The sequence below is a fragment of the Phytophthora cinnamomi genome, assembly GCF_018691715.1.
Source record: "Phytophthora cinnamomi strain GKB4 chromosome Unknown Contig111, whole genome shotgun sequence".
In the NCBI taxonomy this organism is placed as follows: Eukaryota; Oomycota; class Peronosporomycetes; order Peronosporales; family Peronosporaceae; genus Phytophthora; species Phytophthora cinnamomi.
The window spans coordinates 231,407-249,774 of NW_027151044.1; the positions used below are offsets into that span (position 1 = coordinate 231,407).

Genomic DNA, 18,368 nt, shown 5'->3' on the forward strand with positions numbered 1-18,368 from the left:
GCCCTTCCTCATTGTCGCCGCCTCCGGGCTTGGAGCACGTGGTTGCCGCTGGGCTCATACACGTCCACTGGGTTGACTGGCAATCGACCCCGAACTGTCTTTTCGAGGTCCGATCGTAAGATCGGCGACAGCAGCAGCAGCAGCAGCGATGCTCGCCACGCACGACGCTCGCCTTTCGGGCGGTTAATTACACACCGCTTGGCCCTCGCCAATATATCGTCCGCCATGCTGAACGCTGCACCGCAACGTACACTGGAACCACGTTACTGCTCTTGTGCGTCGTCTTAGTCGGGGCAGTTCCTCCGCTTGTGGGGCCCGCGATGACTGCGCACACGCGCAACCGTCCGCAGCAGATACTTTCACTTTGCAGCGAGCCAGCGCGACCAGGAGCGGCGCGCGTGCGAGGCCAATTTCCGACACCCGACAAATTGTCGTCGCACATCGTGCTGTGGTTGTCTGTCATCGACTCGAATGAAATGCTGGTAAACGCTTCTGACCCAGATGATGCGGTTGTCAATCGTAAGTATCCGATAGGGCTGCACACGGGTAAAGTGCACCAGCAGGAATAACGCTCCCTGATGCAAGCAGTACTGTAACATTTGACGGTTGCATGGTGTATGATAGACGGACGCGATACGTATTTAGTGGTTATGCCTCGAATCTGAAAATTGACAACCGCATGTGACGTGTGAACACTTGATTACGGTATCGGTGTCCCACAGAGTAGACCTTGAAGTTCTGGTTTGACTTCAAGTGCAGATCTAGCTAACCTCGACAAAGCTGTAGTGAGGATATCGATTCACCATTCATCAATAGGTATAGCAACTTAGCGTGAATATCATTGGAGGTCCGTTCTACAGGTTTCATGATTGATAGCATTCATCCTGTTTTCGGGCTCAAACATTAGTTGATCAACGGGTCGTCAATTCGGACAGGCGAGTCAGGCGGGTAGCAATCTAGCCCAAAGTGGATTATCCTCTCCATCGACTGCTTCACATTCGCCTACTCGTCGCGATACTTTCCCCAGAAACGCAGAAACTCGCTGCTTCCATGTGATTGGGCCAGCCGGTTCTTAGCATGACTATGGCTGGCTGTTGTTGAAGTCGGCCCCGCACAGCGACTCGAAGAAACCGAGGTGTGCAGCAGTTCGGGACCGCGATCAAGTGGCATGTGTTGGAAAAACACCCGCGTTCAATCGCGTGCGAAAGTTGCTGTAAATTGGATACGTGCAACAATTTGGAGCGTACCCCCTGGGGGTACGTAGCGGGTACGCTCGCGAACAACTACAAGACCCTGCGACGTGTGCAATCCTAGCGTTTGTAAGTGGACGGCAAGTCGCTCAAGATGAGATGCGGAGCAAAGACGACGACGAGAAGCCCGGCACGCAGGAATTTTGCGCGAGCCAATGCGCGGTTGGGAGTCGCAGCGCTCGCCTTCCTCCTCTGCCGTTGTTGCACCGACGTGCCGGCGCCTGCACCTCGAAGCAGTAGTGATCCACTGGCTAAGCTACATGTAGACGGACGTTAAACTATGCAATAGTAAGCGGCGACTAAGCCGGCGTGGTGAGGTGTGGCCAAGGTGACTGCGCTCATCGCAAGCAAGAGCAACCGTCGTGTGGGCAGAACTCGAGGAAACGTTTGAAGTCGTTTCGGAGCGCAGGATAAAGCGCGAGGAAGTGAAGAGCATGTCTGCACTCGCCAGCGCGGCCGCCGTCAAAAGGAGCAACGTAGCTCCGGCGTGCATCCGACCAGTCTGTCTCACCTCTGACCGCCCCCATCCAGTGCTGCGAAAATGCTTTGCAATGCTTCAAGTGTGGTCCACACCGCGTACGTCACCGTAGCGTGTCATCGTCCGCCGACAGCGACGGCAATGGCGGCGCTACGAGCAGGCGAAAGTTCCTGGTCGCGTCTGCTTCGTTCAGCGCGGGCGAACGGAGACCAATCGGGCGATGCATCGTGCCGTTGCACCTGCACGCACCCCGCTGCTGCTGCATGTGTCTGCAGCGTCCGGGTGGTTAAACTCAGGATCCGAGCGGCGAGGCAAGCGCCTGGGGATCGGAAGGGCTGGGGCTGCAAGCGACTTCCTCGGTAGACCGCTACCGCTATTATAGCCACGACCGCCTCTGGAAGGCCACCGGTCGAGTTGCATGGGGTTCAGCGAGTTAGTACTGCAGACAGACTCTGCCCTGATCTCTCTTCTGCAGTCCTTCAGCTCCGAAGTGTGCTTTTCTTGATTCCTCCGCAGCAGCCTTTGCCTTCTGCACGGGCGACTGCAGCAACATTGTCCATCGCTCGCCAATGGAAAAGAGAACCGCTCTTCTTCAATCTGCTAGCGTACTAGTAGTTGCACTAGGCCCATGGCTGCAACAACGCTCGGTAATTATAGTGATAGCACATTGAGTAGCTAAGTGCAACCACCAACATGGCACGCCGATCACCTTGTCGACGGAAACACAGCAACGGATAAGCTCAGCGAGTTTGTTGCATTAATGAATAAAAAATGTGGCGGCGCGCGTGGCCTCGGTGCTTGTGCACTTCGTTCGTACACGGGGAGCTGCTCGGACAACTGGGAACGCACTCACTGCCCCCCGTCGTCGTACCCTGGTTGCTCGAGTTCCTCTCGTTATTAGCTAGTGTGTCTCTACTGGCAGTGCTGTAGCCCGTAGAATCTCGGTTCGTGTACATTTCATCTCGAATAACTTACAGCCCGTCGCCGGGGACGCCAAAATATCCTGCAGCGAGGGCGGGCAGGGAAGGGTGGATGGAGGTAGGCGAGACAGAACGCGAGAAGTTCTGCTCGCTGCCCGCGCAGCTACACGTAGTTGACCGGGATCATGCGTGGTCGCCGCAAATAGACGGCGCACGGGCGCTCCAGCATGCCGGCCTGCGTCGCGCTGCGTTTGCGTTGCACCTCCCCCTCCTCCTCCTCGGCATTTTCCTCCTCCTCTCCGGCCTCGTCCAGCTCGCTGTCGTCCCAGCTCATCTTCGACCGGCGGCGAGAGCCCAGGATGATGTTGGTCTCCCGTGCGTGGCGCGTGATGATGCCGTCCGGGATGCCGGCGGCCTGCAGCAACCGGATGCGCTGGTTGGGCGAGAAGCGGTGCACGCCCTCCACGCACTCGGCCATCTCGCCCACGCGGGTCGTCCACGTGAACTCGGGCGTATCCGCGAGGCCGATGGACGGGCCGCCCTTGTTGGACACGGCGCTGCCGCCCAGCCCGACGCCGAACTCGTGCACGGTGATGGTGGACCACCTCACGCTCTTCTTGGGTTTCGAGGACTCGCTGCTGCTGCTGGTGATGCAGTCGCTGTCGTTGCTGCCGCTGCTGCGCTCCTCCTCTTCGGTGGTGGACTCCTCGGCCATGGTGAGGTCGATGCAGCGCGGTGCGACGCTGGGTGCACCGGCACCGGTACGGTGGTCAAGTGGTGCAGCGGGGTGTTGGTGGTGCTGCTGCTGGCAGGGGCTGCCAGCTCGAGACGCGCAGCTGGGAGATCGCATTGCTCGCGGCCTAGAGCTGCTGCGACTGTCGGTGGGTGCGAGACACTTGCGCTGCTGCTGCTGCTGGCGGAATGGCGGAGTGAAGCGACTGTCGTTGGGTTTGCGTAGATGTGGACCGCCCGGCCTCCACGAAAGGCTCTCTCTCACACTCCCTCCGCTACTCGTCCGCTCGAGCCGGGACTCGCGTCCGCCGTCGCGCGAGGTTTTAGCGGACGCGGCGAGGTTTTATCGAAAGGTCGCGGCGCCGCCGCGCAGTTGTCACGGTGGACGAATTTCAGCGATCAGCCGGTACGGTGTACCGCCGCCGCGTGACTGTCGCAGAGACGCCGCGAATCAAAGCGCGCGGCCAGCAGCCGAGGCGGGCCGATGGAGCTGCTCGCTGTAGCCTTCGCGACGGGCGCGCAGCTACCCCTGAGGCTGACAAAACAGTCCTCCGACTACGAACAGGCAGGTAGGCAGGCGCCACGCTCGCTAGCTCGCTCGCTGCGCGTGACTTGACGGCTGGAACCAGCTGCTGATACATGTGCGACTTGAGCCGCTTGTTAGTCAGCGAAACCTGCCATCCTCGATGCGTAACTGTTGGCACCTGCCTGCCAGAACTGATCATCCGCCCATTAGACCTCCAAATCAGAATTTGACAACTACGCGGTGAGCTGTGCAATAAGGGAAAACGAAGGTGCGACATGTTAGGGTATTCATCTCTCGGCCGAGAGCTGACCAAGGGATTGATATTGAAAGAGCTGAGAAGATATGATCAGTCGTTCACTTGGTCGGCTCCTTCGTGCGTGCACGAATCGCGCGAATTCTCTCTGCTTTTCACTCAGTCGCTGCATGTCATTCTTCAAAATCCCATCTCGCTACCGATCATCATGGCTCGCACCACTCCCAGCACCCGATCCTCGCTTTCTTCAGCCCGATCTGGCCCGACTTCGAGCTCTCTTCGTCCCGAGGAAGCCTCGGAAGAGAGGCACATTGCTCGTCGGGGTTTCTTACAGCTCCAGGAGCTGGAGAGTTTACGCGCGAGCAAGCGCGCGCGTCATCACTTCGGTCCATTATTGCCTGATAGTGACGAAGATGAAGACGTGGACCACGCCATTTTGGACAACTTCCAGGCGCTTGGGTACCGCGTACCAAGTTCTACCGTCACTTTCACTGCACGAAAATCACGATCTGCCCATTTAATCAGAATCCGATCGTCCAACTCGGAATCTTTCGTATTGTGCTAGCCGTAGTGGAATAAATGGAGTAGCTGAGCTCGTGTCATCGTAATGGTACTCTCGATCAGTAGCAGGCGGAAAAGGGAACAAAGCTTGTGCTTGGGCAACTAGGCCCTACCGTGCAGGGTAGGCAGCTTCTGACCTCGAGGTCTATTGGCTACAGCCGCTAGCGCCACCGGACACAGCGAGAGACGGAGCGTGCGATGACGCGCTGGACGCCTTGCGATTGATGTTGCTGCGCTCGGGTTGTGCTTCTGCCCTCGGTCTTCTACCCTGTGGTCGCGGCCGCCGCCGCCGTATCCCCACGCATCTGCTCTGGCCTCGCTCAGGGTCAACTGAACGGGTCACATCGTTCAACTCGAGCCGAAAAAGTACCACCGCGAGCTAAATCGGCGCGAATTGTCTTATTCGTTGTTATGCGCCGCCGCATCAAATCCCGCAGGTGCGTCCACCGGGCGGACGGCTCGCTGCACCGAACAGCGCGACCACGTGATGGCCCGCGCTATCAGATTTGCGCGACGATTGCTCGAAGTGAGACTGCGTCGCCAGCGGAGTGATCGTCGTCGAGGTTTCCGCTCCGAATAGAGCGCCCTCTCATTCCGCATTTTGCGGGCTCGCGAGTGCACCATGCCGACGCAGCGCTACATCGCGCTGCAGATGCTGCAGGACCGCGCGCGCTGGGAGATCCGGAGCCCTCCACCTCTCGTCACCACCACAGAGGAACACACCAGAGCAATATCGTCATCTTATTGCAGATCGGGGCAGTCAGCGTGCAGGCGGAGCCTTCCCTCGCCACCAAATCCCCATCCATGAGTAGCAACAGCCCAGCAACAGTGTAGAACCCAACGCTTTGCGTAGATAATAGGCGTTACTCTTGCAATACAAACCTGTAGGGTGTACATGTAGTACATGTAGGTAGGTGGCCCCCATGTTGCTGTCGTTATCTACCTGTCGGTGGTCCCCACATCAGCCTTGTAGCTCTGGAACGCGCCTCGGATGAGCTCGAGCTGCTCGGCCAGTTGCGCCTCCTCTTTCTCCGCTGCAAGCGAGAGCCGAGGGGTTTTGGGCGCTGCAACTTCCAGTGGTGGAGGCGGCGACGGTGGCAGTGACTTGGAGTGGGGTGGGGCTTGCCACGTGGGTGTATCCATGTCAGCCTGCTGGTGGAGTCGACGGGGCTTCTCGGCGGACCAACCGCCTGTGTACTGGAGCTTCTTGTAGCCGCTAGAGATTGAGGTGGTGCATCTCTTACCGACTGGACTGTGCACGGAGCTTCCGCTGCAGGTTGAGACGTACTTTTCTATCAGCGCGGGGAACAGCCGAAGGAGGCGCAGAGTGTCACCATTCTGAATCTCCGCGTCGAGCTGGTTGAGGTGGTCCTGAAGACTGCGGTCGGTTGCTGCTGTGGGTCGCAAGAAAGTGATGTACTGCTTGACCAGGCCAAGGAACCGACTGGAAAAGGTTGAAGTCTGCAACTCCAGCGATTTCAGGTGGTCTGTTTGCTCTCGGCTGGAACTTTCCATCGCTGCAAGCTTCCCGGTTAGCTGAAAGAGGATAACGAATACGAGTCAAATACTGCAAGAAGAGGAACAATAGGGTGAAGTGTCTTCGCACAAACCTGCTGGTTGCATCCGTTCTGCTGCTCAGCGAAGGTGGCTGCATTTTCGAGTGCGTGTTCTAACTCTTCTGAATAATTTCGTTGTTCATTCATCGCCTCTCGCTGATCTTCAAGCTGTTGAGTAAGTCGCGTATTCGTTGCGTGTTGAACGGAGTAGGCGTTTTCAACCGCTACTAGGCGGTCGTGCTCAGTCGATAATTCTCGTATCAATGTCTCTTTCGCTTCGAGAACCTTTTCTTGATTAGCGGCGTGTTGTTCTAGTGCGTGGAAAGCTTCGCATTCGGCCTCGGCACGACGGAGTTGCTCGTCCAGAGTGTCTACCTGCATTGCATATGCTTCGACTTCCAAGGTACACTACACATACGGTCAAAGTCATGTTAGTACGCGTACATAACGATATTTGCGTAGTCTTTCTTATCGCACCTCTGTCAATTGCTGCCGGCATTGGCATATTTCTTCGTGGCGTTTTTCCATTTCGTCTTGGCACATTTGTGCAGTCGAGTCCAGCATCGCACAAGCTTCCACCAGATTGATGCGTTCCCGTGACCATGAAGCGAGCGCTCGACTTACTTCCGTTTGGACTCGTTCCCCAATTGCCGATATTCGAGCAATCATCTCAGGAAAGGAGGGACACAACGAGGTGCATTGTGACTGACCATTATCCGTGCTGAGAGTGTTCAGCGCTTGACAACATACTCGGAAGTCTCGGAGCACAGATTGATCCAGTAGAAATGAATACTCGTCCGAGCCTATGCTGCTTTTGTCAATTTCAACTGCATTTTGTGCTTCGCACGCAGTTAGTCTCTCCGCTGAATTGCTCAGCATCATCCGTAGCGCCGTCGACAAAGCAGCCTCCAACTCTGCAACAGCTTCCTTGATTTGGTTACATTCCTTTTCCTTTGTTGCGAGCTCTTGCTGTTGCTCGATAATCTCCTGAGCTTGGCTTAGCATACTTTGCTGCACTTCAGCGAGGGTACTCTCCAAGCGGTTTTTCTCTTGCTGTAGAGCGGTAAATTGAGTTTGTACCTGTTGCTCACGACGCTCCGCTTCGCAGATCTTTGAACTTAAGGCTGTTAACTGCTCGCTCGATGAACGTGAGGCATCCTCCGCTTGAGTCTTTGTCAACGCCTGTTTCTCCTTACTCGATTGCAGCTCTGCTTCCAGTCGCTCCACTTTGTCGCGCGACTTCTTCACCTTGTTCACGTACTTGTCCACCGACGCAAGCAGTTCTTCTTGGAGCGCATTCAGCTCATCGAGATGAGCCTGCTTCTTCGTGCAGTCCTCTTGCAAACTCCTAGCCTGACGCTTTGCTTCCTCAAATTTCGTTGTCACTAAACCCAATTGCTCTTGAAGTGCATTGATGTTTCGCATGGCATCTTCAAGCTTGGAGTCCGTCAGATTTTTGGTCTTCATAGCAGCAGTTAGATGACTCTGCAACGCTTCCTCTGCGCGTTGTGCATCTGTTGATGCGCCTTCAAGCCGACTGAGATATTTGTCCCTTTGCTTTATCTCCCCTTGGGCTTCGTCAATCTGCGCATGCAACGCAGACTCCTGTTCTTGAAAGCGTCGAGTCATCTCTTCTTGTTGTTTCTGAACACCAACAAGTAGAGTCTTCGTCTCGAGGTGATGCTGCTTTTCCTGTTCAAGCTGCTCCTGGATCGTCGCGACCGTGCTATTCTTCTGATCTACATCTTTTTCCTGTTCGTAGATGGTATGCCGCAGCTCAGCTAGCACAATAAGCAGCTCCTCGTGTCCAGTGACTTCGAAATCCGTTGCTTTGAGATGCACTGCCTCTTCAAGGACGCGGATGTATGCTCGCTGCTCGTTCATAACCGCCTCAAGATCACCTGGTGCTGCAGTAGCGTCTTCTCTCTGGTTCTCGAATCCGTCGAGTGGGAGTAGCTTTTCCATTCTATCATTTTGAAACACTTGCAACTCCACCAACGCCTTCTCAATACGCTTCGCAGCGAGTTCATACTTTTTCCTTTCACGTTCGGCCTCTTTGATCTTCCGCTCGAGCTCTCCCCGCTTTTGCCCTAGCGATGCACCCGTGGACGGTGTTCCGACCATCATTTGAGCAGCACGTTTCTGTTGCTCTCGTGAATTTGTCAATGTCTTCGAGCTGTTGTCAATTGACTTCCTTCGCTGTACACGGAGCTGCTCTAACTGCCGCTTTTGATCACAAATTTGTTGTTTGTATTCATCGACCCGCAAATTCTGTTTCTCGAGTTCTTCATACACGTGAGTCAGCTCCATTGCCTGCTGGCGCAGCTTCTTGGACAAAATGTCGATAGGGTGCACGCTTGGAGTAGGTTTATCCGTGCTTTGAATTCCCGGTGGGCCATTATTATTTGGCTTCACCAACTGAGTTCCTGGAATCGCCTGGTTTGACTTCACGATACCTGCTACATTTTTGACGGATGGAGACCGGGGAGTCGATACTGCAGCATTCCTAGCCAATATCGGTCGGCGAACGCTACTACTTGGGTGATGAGATGGTGGTGGAGGCGGCGGTGGTGGGGATAACGCTTGGTTCCCTTCGTTCGACCCCCGACGAGATGTTATAAATCCATAGTCGTACACTTCACTGGCGAACTCCTTGTCGTCTTCAGATCGTAGTGAATAATCAAGTGGACTATCCGTCAACAACGTCGGCGTACTTGGCGGTCGCAGCATTTGGGCGCTGAAAGCCCCCCGAGGTGGCATCGCTACACGGTTGACCTGCTTTCGCGCCCCTTGCTTCATGGCCTGTCCGTCCTCGCGTGACATCGGCGGCGATGGCTGGCGCAGCCCCTGCGCTTTCTCCATTGCAAATGGTTCGTTTCACCGACCTCGGCACTTGTCGGCGGCTAGTTCAGTTAGTTCTTGGAACGGACGCAATAGGCGTTTCGACCCTTTCATGACGGCGGATCTGGCAGCGGATCTTGGCGATGCAGACGGCCACCGCTGTGTGAACAAGAACACATCAAGTGGAATGCAAGGCTGGACAGCTACTCAAGTGAGTGCGTTGGCAGCCACGGGCCTCGCTTCTTCTCATCTACAACCGTTCGTCCGCCTACTCTACAATGATCCCAAGGTACGAGTGAACGGAGAGGAGAAATCCCGGGCCATTTTGGTGGGAAACAGAGATGCTGCAGACGAGATAGTCTGCAGACGACGGAGAGAACGCAACGGGAAATACACGGCAACTTGGACTTCACCGCAGTCGGAAGGGAGGGGAGAGGTGTTCAACCTCCATACTGTGGTGGACTGGGTCGAGCTCCAGTTGTGGAATTGCTTTGACAACGGCTTCGACGTGTTTCTCGGTAAGGCATCAATGTCCCTGCATCGCCTTCAGCAGCAATGCAGCGAGGCTAAGACAGGTGATGCCACCGCCCAACACTCGATGACAACCGGCGCGTTGTGGTTCCCGCTGCAATCTTCGGAGGCGAACGGTTTGGCGCCACACTTCAGTCTCCAGGTGGAATGCACCTTCACGTCTGACCCGAACGTACTTCGCATTCGCGAGGAGATCCAACGCCGTCGGTGGCGAAAGACACACAACACGAAGAAGCGTGGCGACGCGAAAAATGATAAAGACGATGACGCCTCTGAATGCGATGAGGACATCGACGAGAATACCACCACCACTCTTACCGACCCAACGTTTGCATTCACGCAACCATTTCTCTCAATAGAGTGGTCGCTCATTGCATCCACGAGCATCCGCCACCTCTTCTTTCATGTAAGTGAGCGTACAATGAAACTTGCAAGCTGTTTTGTTCTAACATGCTTGTGAGTGTAGTCGGATATTGAACGTCTGGCGAATTTTCGCGAGTTCATATTGTACGGTGATATTGAGCGCGAACTGGATAAAGATGAAGGTCTACAGATTGACGATGACCACCTTGCGGCATTCAAGGCGTGCCAGTTCTCAGCGCAGTATCTTGATCACTGTGTTGAAACGTTGTCTCAACGCCTCGAAGGATACAGTGATGATTATTGCGTCTTGGACGACACACGATCACGATTGATGAGAACAAACAGATCACTGGTACGTAGGTCTTCGGTACGTATACTACATTTTGCTGACATTCCTTTCCACTATGAACGCTATGGGGTGCAGAAAGCACAGCGAAAACGGTTGCAGAAGGAACACGATGAATTAGACCTACTCATCTCGACATACCAGCGAGTGTTGGAGAAGAATGGAGACACGAACGTGGCACAGATTCATCCATCCGGGTCCCCTGAACCACTAGACAGCCCAGCAGTATCTCCGACACCTTCTCTGTCTCCAAAGAAGCCTGTATTTCTCAAGACGTGGGAAGAACGCGAACGCGAGCGTCGCCTGGAAAAAGAGGTATCGAAAGCTCAACGTATTGAGGAGGAAAAACAGCGGCTACTCCAGCGAGTAATGGAACGCCAACAACGTGATGACTACGAGGCTCTCATCTCAAAGTTCACCGAAAACCGAAAGCACCGTGCGGCACGACGGATCCAGACGTTCTTTCGCAGCATCAAAGGTGTTTTGCGAGCAAAACGTTATGCAACTGAAACTCGAGCAGCTACACTTGTTCAAGCCGCATGGAAACGATTCGTCCACTTGAAGCAGTATCCACGTCGGCTTGAGAGACGAAGGGAGGAGATAGAAATGCTGCTCATGGCACAAAGCGAGAAGGAGCTGAGGCAATGGCTGGCCGGCTTGGAGCAGCAGCAGTGCGAAGAAGCTACATCACGCGCCATGTCGCCTCCAGAGTCCATTCAGAGCAACGATCCTGAAAATGCCATTGAAGATGATATCCCTTCGCCATCTGCGTCGCCCTCAAAGCAGGTGGTTGATGCCCTCGTGACGACATGGCGCAAGTTGCATCGGGTGTTCGTGATCGCACACAGAACAAGGGGGACGGATTACCACGACCTCTTCTCTGAAATCGATCTCCGAAAAGACGACGTTCTCGATCGCGCTGAGTTGAGACTTGGCGCAAGAAGTTTTGGGGTGCGACTCGATCGCAAGATCACTCGAGCGTAAGTATGGTTATCTTCCCTATGTAAAACTGGAGCTGGATGGACTAACCGATGATCAACTCACTCCTCCTTGTTTTCAGCTTGATCACCTTGATCCACAGAAAGTGTGGAGCACCCTCCAAGCCACTTCTCGTAACGTTTGAACAGTTCATACAAGGCTTCGAGTTGATTCCGACGGAGACTGAATCGATCGACACCAAACCACCCCACGACACAAGCCTTGTCAATACTAGTGATTTTGAAAGCAAACCATTCGTGGCTGCTTCTGGAATGACAGCTGATGATTCTCCAGAAACGCACAAAGACCAAGATACGGGCGAAGAAGCATTGATCATGAGCATCCGTGCATTCAGAGAGGCAATTTACGAGTCGGCAATGACGTTCATGGCGGCGCTAGGGAGACCTTCATCCGATTACCGCGCGTTCCGAGATGCCTTGGCCCAAATATTCGCTGAGTTCGACGCGGACAGGAATGGGGAACTCGACGTGGGTGAGCTGGTCGCTTGCATGTCATGCTTCAATCTCCGTCTGAGCGACGACAACGTTTCACTTCTGCGCGAGTTGTTTGTAGGAGATCGTGAACATGGTACTGTGGGGGTCGCCGAGTTCATCTCTTTTGTGCTCGCACACTCAGCTTCGTCTTCCGCCGAAGACGAACTTGGGCTTCTAGGACATCGACTCAGAGAAGCGATAATGATTCTTGTGAGCCAGGCCCAGACCCAGACTGAGAGCATTGAAGATGCAGTGCGTCTCGTGTTTGGAGATGCGTACAAACGGAAGGGCCAACAATTGTGCAGCATTCGCGATTTTGTGCGCGTCTTCAATCGGCTTCGTCTTGGTGTCACACCTACTCAGGTTGCTCGTCTGGTTGTTAGGCTGGATCGTGACGGCGATCGCTCCATCTCGTTCGAAGAGCTGCTGGTTTGGTTGCGAGTACGCTCCAAAGCTTCACTCAATGCAGGTTCTGGGGCAGACCCGGTATACTCATCAGCATCACAGACTGCATTGCAGCTTGCAACTAAGAAGGCAAAGGCTCTGAGGCTACTTATGGGAAAGCTTGCGTCTGGAGGAGATACCTCGCTGATGACACTTGACACCAAGACGGCCAACCTAACGGTACTATTTTACCAAATCGACACCAACAACAGCGGCAAAATCAACCAAGAAGAGCTGCAAATGTTCCTCGAAAATCAAGATCTTACCCCCGTTGTCGGTGAAGAAGTGTTGATAGAGTTAAGTGCTCTGTCAACATCATCACAACCTCTAGCGGCTTTGGTGGCAAAAGAAATGATGGCTCTCTTGGACATGAACGCCAACGGTGTGGTCACACTTCCGGAGTGGTTAACCTTTGCTCAGTACGAGGGTGAATGTGACGGAGATGATCCTGTGGTGATCGAAGCCCTGCGTAAAGCCCTGAAGGAATCAGAAAACAATGACCCTGAGCAAGTGGTGCGTTGGTTCAATGCGCTTCCAGGAGCTATTCAAGCTGCAATGAACCGACCCGGCGAGCCGATACAGATAAAAATTCGAGTGGCGGAGTTCAAAACCGCACTACGCGCAAAACTGGGTGGTGCTCGATCAGTTTCGCTGCATGTGGTTGACCGAGTTGCGGAGAATCTGGATAAAGACCGTAGTGGCTGGATCACGACGGGTGAGTTTTGCGTGTGGGCGTTCCCGCCTCGAGACCTCGAGGAGATCCTTCGCCTCGTTACCAAAAGCTGGCAGATGGATCGCTTCCGAGCTTCCAGTCGCACAATTTTTGCTGCAAATTTGTACACGCGCTTTGACGCTGATGGCAACGGTAGTCTTGCTGTGCGAGAGCTCTTGTCGGGTTTTGCTGTGTTCGGCGTAATATTAACAGAGTACGAGGCTCGAGTACTGTTGATTGCCTTTGACGTCGATGGCGATGGCTGCTGGAGTAGGTCCGAGTTCCTGGCATTCGTGGATAAGCTCTTTCCGGTGGAAGAAGAACCAATACCACAGGCAGCGATAAGCTCGGATGAACAAGGAAAAATCGAAACAGCCCCCTCCACAGTGCAAATACCCGCTCATCATGACAGCAGCAACGATTCCGATGACATTGCGTACAGCGATGATGACAATGACTTCCTTCTTCAGTCAGGATCATCGAATGCGTTGTCGTCTCCCGCATATTCAGATGAAGAACAGGTTAGCGTGCGACCCGTAGAGTACAGTGAGGACTTTGACGAAGACTAGTAGGAATACACTGTAGTAACACATTTACCGGAACCCGCAGAGATAGGTTGTCTATAGAAGTCTGGTATTCTCCTCAGTGAGCGAATCCCTTGCAGCGGACTCCGCCCTCGTCTTGTGCGACACAGTGTGGTGTTCGCACCCTTGGACCACGTGGATGAATCCATAGAACAGAATTGTAGGCAGCCCCAAAAACAATAGCGCCACCGTGTAGCTACCGTCAAAGTATATCTGCGTCCACGGATTGATCACGTAGTTTAACAATCCGAAGGAGAACGAGACCGTAGCGAGAAATGCCTGCAGCGTTCCGTACAGCTCTGCAGGGAAGCACATAACTGCAACAGAACAAAGGTTAGCTGCAAGGTCATCATAGAGCCAACGACAAAAATTACTTACTGATATAGGCAAATTGTAGTGCGTACAGACACGTCTGTGCCATTGCATACACGAAGAACATGACGAGTTGTACACGGAGGGAAGGTATCAACAAGAGCGCAATGAAAATCTGCACGAGAGCGATACAGGCCACAAAGATCACTTTGAAGCCATAGTGATCGATAACGTAGCCGACAATAGGAGAATAGCCAAAGGTGCCGTTCACAAGAATGGGATACAGGATATCTGTGAAGAGTGATGCGGCGTGAGTATCGTCTCCAGCAAGTTTAGTCAGCAAGCTCGGAATCGCCCCGCCAGCAAAGGCAAAAATGAGCGACACCCATCCGAACAGGAGCGCGAAAAACCACAAGTCTTGTCGCTTGAGCTCCTCACGCATGCCGTCCACGAGACCAATTGGTGCCTAGACAAGAAACCCACAGATCAATTGCGTTATACAAACTAATCGCAATCACAGCTAGCGCTAGTGGCTAGTACACCTTACATTAATCCGAGGCATCTCAAACCGGCAGAGAGGGATGGCGAGAAAATCGCGTGGCCGTGTGATGTTGTTGGTCGGGAAGAGCAAGAAGCACACGAAGGCGCAAGCGCTGACCAAAACCCTACCAAAAGCAAAACCAACACGACACCGTGCTGTCACAACCGTCACCGTACGCAATAGGACAGCAGTAGCATCTCAGCCTTACCCGTATGCACGGAAGAATACTGCTCGTGTAACTCCATGTAGCCCCAGCAGCATGTACACATACCCTGAGCAATTAAACAAGCTCGACAGCGTGCTGCAGACGACCCCTTGCACCTCATAGAGCTGCAGTATCTGGAACGCCGCCAAGTACGCGCCAGTTCCGCCCGCCCCCACCAGTGAGTATCCTACGATAATCCACGCGCCATCCCCAGTGTGCGAATCGCCAAATGCCAGTGCGAAGTTCCCCAGCGCGGACAGCGTGAGCCCCAACATGATCGTCACGCGGGGCCCCACCATATCCAGGAACACGCCGAAAAACGCGTTGGCCGCGCTGAGGCACAGGAAACCCGTCGAGAAGACGTACTGTAGCCGCACTTCCTGCGCTGCGCACAACACGGCGCTCCCTGCCTCCTGTCGCTCCTCTTCAGAGCACAGCTCGGCCCACTGGTTCTCCCTCACGAGCATGGAGTACACGGGGCCGAAGCTACAGGCAGTGCACTCAACAGTCAGCCACCGCGCCTACAAAACGTGGCCAAAGCGCGCTATGATACGCACCCTAAGATGAGCCCTCCCGACGCGAAGAGCACGAGGAAGGCGGACACTACGAACATGACTTCCTTCGAGAGCTGCCACCTGTCCTGCAGGAGCTTCTCGCGTTCGTCGTCATGGTAATCCAGCAGCAGCTCCTCCTCCTCCAGCGTCAACACCGTCTGCACCTCCTCCTCTTCAACTTCCTCGTCCTCAGGCAGCGATTTAGTGGCCGCAACTCGCTTCGTGGCGCCTTCCACTGCCTCCAGCGCGTCGCTTGTCCTCTCTTGAGACGGAGCATCGTCGTTATCCAAGCCGTGAGCCTCCACATAGGCCACGAGCAGCGAGAAGTCGCTGGTGCTCTCCACCAGCTTCCCTGCTGGGCGGTGGGTGCTCGCTGCGCGCGCGCTGTAGAACGCGACAGGAACCGAGTCGATGGAGCTGCGGCGCCGCAGCTCGGCCGTGGAGGCGCGACGCGTGCGAGGCCCCCGGACCTCCCAGCGCGCGCGGTCCTGCAGCATCTGCAGCGCGATGTAGCGCTGCGTCGGCATGGTGCACTCGCGAGCCCGCAAAATGCGGAATGAGAGGGCGCTCTATTCGGAGCGGAAACCTCGACGACGATCACTCCGCGGGTGACGCAGTCTCACTTCGAGCAATCGTCGCGCAAATCTGATAGCGCGGGCCATCACGTGGTCGCGCTGTTCGGTGCAGCGAGCCATCCGCCCGGTGGACGCACCTGCGGGATTTGATGCGGCGGCGCATAACAACGAATAAGACAATTCGCGCCGATTTAGCTCGCGGTGGTACTTTTTCGGCTCGAGTTGAACGATGTGACCCGTTCAGTTGACCCTGAGCGAGGCCAGAGCAGATGCGTGGGGATGCGGCGGCGGCGGCCGCGACCACAGGGCAGAAGACCGAGGGCTACACATACTAGTCTGCGCCCCGCACGGGCTCAGCCGCAGCAGAAGCACCAACGGGCCTGCGTTGTGCCGCGCCAACCCGAGCGCGGCAACATCAATCGCAAGGCGTCCAGCGCGTCATCGCACGCTCCGTCTCTCGCTGTGTCCGGTGGCGCTAGCGGCTGTAGCCAATGGGCGGATGATCAGTTCTGGCAGGCAGGTGCCAACAGTTACGCATCGAGGATGGCAGGTTTCGCTGACTAACAAGCGGCTCAAGTCGCACATGTATCAGCAGCTGGTTCCAGCCGTCAAGTCACGCGCGGCGAGCGAGCGAGCGTGGCGCCTGCCTACCTGCCTGTTCGTAGTCGGAGGACTGTTTTGTCAGCCTCAGGGGTAGCTGCGCGCCCGTCGCGAAGGCTACAGCGAGCAGCTCCATCGGCCCGCCTCGGCTGCTGGCCGCGCGCTTTGATTCGCGGCGTCTCTGCGACAGTCACGCGGCGGCGGTACACCGTACCGGCTGATCGCTGAAATTCGTCCACCGTGACAACTGCGCGGCGGCGCCGCGACCTTTCGATAAAACCTCGCCGCGTCCGCTAAAACCTCGCGCGACGGCGGACGCGAGTCCCGGCTCGAGCGGACGAGTAGCGGAGGGAGTGTGAGAGAGAGCCTTTCGTGGAGGCCGGGCGGTCCACATCTACGCAAACCCAACGACAGTCGCTTCACTCCGCCATTCCGCCAGCAGCAGCAGCAGCGCAAGTGTCTCGCACCCACCGACAGTCGCAGCAGCTCTAGGCCGCGAGCAATGCGATCTCCCAGCTGCGCGTCTCGAGCTGGCAGCCCCTGCCAGCAGCAGCACCACCAACAACACCCCGCTGCACCACTTGACCACCGTACCGGTGCCGGTGCACCCAGCATCGCACCGCGCTGCATCGACCTCACCATGGCCAAGGAGTCTACTACCGAAGAGGAGGAGCGCAGCAGCGGCAGCAACGACAGCGACTGCATCACCACCACCAGCAGCAGCGAGTCCTCGAAACCCAAAAAGAGCGTGAGGTGGTCCACCATCACCGTGCACGAGTTCGGCGTCGGGCTGGGCGGCAGCGCCGTGTCCAACAAGGGCGGCCCGTCCATCGGTCTCGCGGATACGCCCGAGTTCACGTGGACGACTCGCGTGGGCGAGATGGCCGAGTGCGTAGAGGGCGTGCACCGCTTCTCGCCCAACCAGCGCACCCGGCTGCTGCAGGCCGCCGGCATCCCGGACGGCATCATCACGCGCCACGCACGGGAGACCAACATCATCCTGGGCTCTCGCCGCCGGTCGAAGATGAGCTGGGACGACAGCGAGCTGGACGAGGCCGGAGAGGAGGAGGAAGATGCCGAGGAGGAGGGGGAGGTGCAACGCAAACGCAGCGCGACGCAGGCCGGCATGCTGGAGCGCCCGTGCGCCATCTATTTGCGGCGACCACGCATGATCCCGGTCAACTACGTGTAGCTGCGCGGGCAGCGAGCAGAACTTCTCGCGTTCTGTCTCGCCTACCTCCATCCACCCTTCCCTGCCCGCCCTCGCTGCAGGATATTTTGACGTCCCCGGCGGGCTGTAAGTTATTCGAGATGAAATGTACACGAACCGAGATTCTACGACGGCCACAGCACTATCAGCAGAGACACACTAGCTAATAACGAGAGAGGAAGTCGAGCAACCAGGGTTCGACGACGGGGGCAGTGAGTACGTTCCCAGTTGTCCGAGCAGTTCCCCGTGTACGAACGAAGTGCACAAGCACCGAGGCGCACGTGCGCCGCCACATTTTTATTCATTAATGCAACAAACTCGCTGAGCTTATCCGTTGCTGTGTCTCCGTCGACAAGGTGATCGGCGTACCATGTTGGTGGTTGCACTTAGCTACTCAATGTGCTATCACTATAATTACCGAGCGTTGTTGCAGCCATGGGCCTAGTGCAACTACTAGTACGCTAGCAGATTGAAGAAGAGCGGTTCTCTTTTCCATTGGCGAGCGATGGACAATGTTGCTGCAGTCGCCCGTGCAGAAGGCAAAGGCTGCTGCGGAGGAATCAAAAAAGCACACTTCGGAGCTGGAGGACTGCAGAAGAGAGATCAGGGCAGAGTCTGTCTGCAGTACTAACTCGCTGAACCCCATGCAACTCGACCGGTGGCCTTCCAGAGGCGGTCGTGGCTAGCGGTAGCAGAAGGCGTTTGCAGCCCCAGCCCTTCCAATCCCCAGGCGCTTGTCTCGTCGCTCGGATCCTGAGTTTAACCACCCGGACGCTGCAGACACAAGCAGCAGCAGCGGGGT

The 18,368-nt window shown here is 55.7% G+C and overlaps 5 protein-coding genes across 6 annotated transcripts; 2 read left to right on the plus strand and 3 right to left on the minus strand.

The window, feature by feature from the left end:
• Positions 1 to 2,811: 2,811 nt before the first annotated feature.
• Positions 2,812 to 3,363, minus strand: IUM83_15724 (uncharacterized protein; the record flags this gene model as incomplete). Of its 2 annotated transcripts, none has more annotated exons than XM_067940561.1 (1): positions 2,812 to 3,363. In XM_067940561.1, one exon carries the CDS (start codon positions 3,361 to 3,363, stop codon positions 2,812 to 2,814), a length of 552 nt encoding a protein of 183 aa, XP_067782055.1. The 2 variants fall into 2 exon arrangements, with proteins under 2 accessions (XP_067782055.1, XP_067782054.1); XM_067940560.1 differs by having other exon boundaries at positions 2,812 to 3,126.
• A 2,296-nt stretch (positions 3,364 to 5,659) lies between these two features.
• Positions 5,660 to 8,403, minus strand: IUM83_15725 (Myosin heavy chain; the record flags this gene model as incomplete). The annotated part of the gene is made up of 4 exons (XM_067940562.1): positions 5,660 to 6,256; positions 6,331 to 6,684; positions 6,754 to 6,848; positions 6,987 to 8,403. The coding sequence occupies 4 exons, from the start codon at positions 8,401 to 8,403 to the stop codon at positions 5,660 to 5,662; spliced, it is 2,463 nt and encodes an 820-aa protein (XP_067782062.1).
• Positions 8,404 to 9,646: 1,243 nt separating this feature from the next.
• Positions 9,647 to 13,554, plus strand: IUM83_15726 (EF-hand domain pair; the record flags this gene model as incomplete). The annotated part of the gene is made up of 4 exons (XM_067940563.1): positions 9,647 to 10,054; positions 10,115 to 10,363; positions 10,436 to 11,337; positions 11,418 to 13,554. The coding sequence occupies 4 exons, from the start codon at positions 9,647 to 9,649 to the stop codon at positions 13,552 to 13,554; spliced, it is 3,696 nt and encodes a 1,231-aa protein (XP_067782026.1).
• Positions 13,555 to 13,605: 51 nt separating this feature from the next.
• IUM83_15727 (uncharacterized protein) lies at positions 13,606 to 15,708 on the minus strand (the record flags this gene model as incomplete). Its single annotated transcript, XM_067940564.1, has 5 exons — positions 13,606 to 13,886; positions 13,948 to 14,347; positions 14,429 to 14,546; positions 14,631 to 15,113; positions 15,185 to 15,708. 5 exons carry the CDS (start codon positions 15,706 to 15,708, stop codon positions 13,606 to 13,608), a joined length of 1,806 nt encoding a protein of 601 aa, XP_067782025.1.
• Positions 15,709 to 16,996: 1,288 nt separating this feature from the next.
• IUM83_15728 (uncharacterized protein) lies at positions 16,997 to 17,548 on the plus strand (the record flags this gene model as incomplete). The annotated part of the gene is made up of 1 exon (XM_067940565.1): positions 16,997 to 17,548. The coding sequence occupies one exon, from the start codon at positions 16,997 to 16,999 to the stop codon at positions 17,546 to 17,548; it is 552 nt and encodes a 183-aa protein (XP_067782053.1).
• Between the last annotated feature and the right edge of the window lie 820 nt (positions 17,549 to 18,368).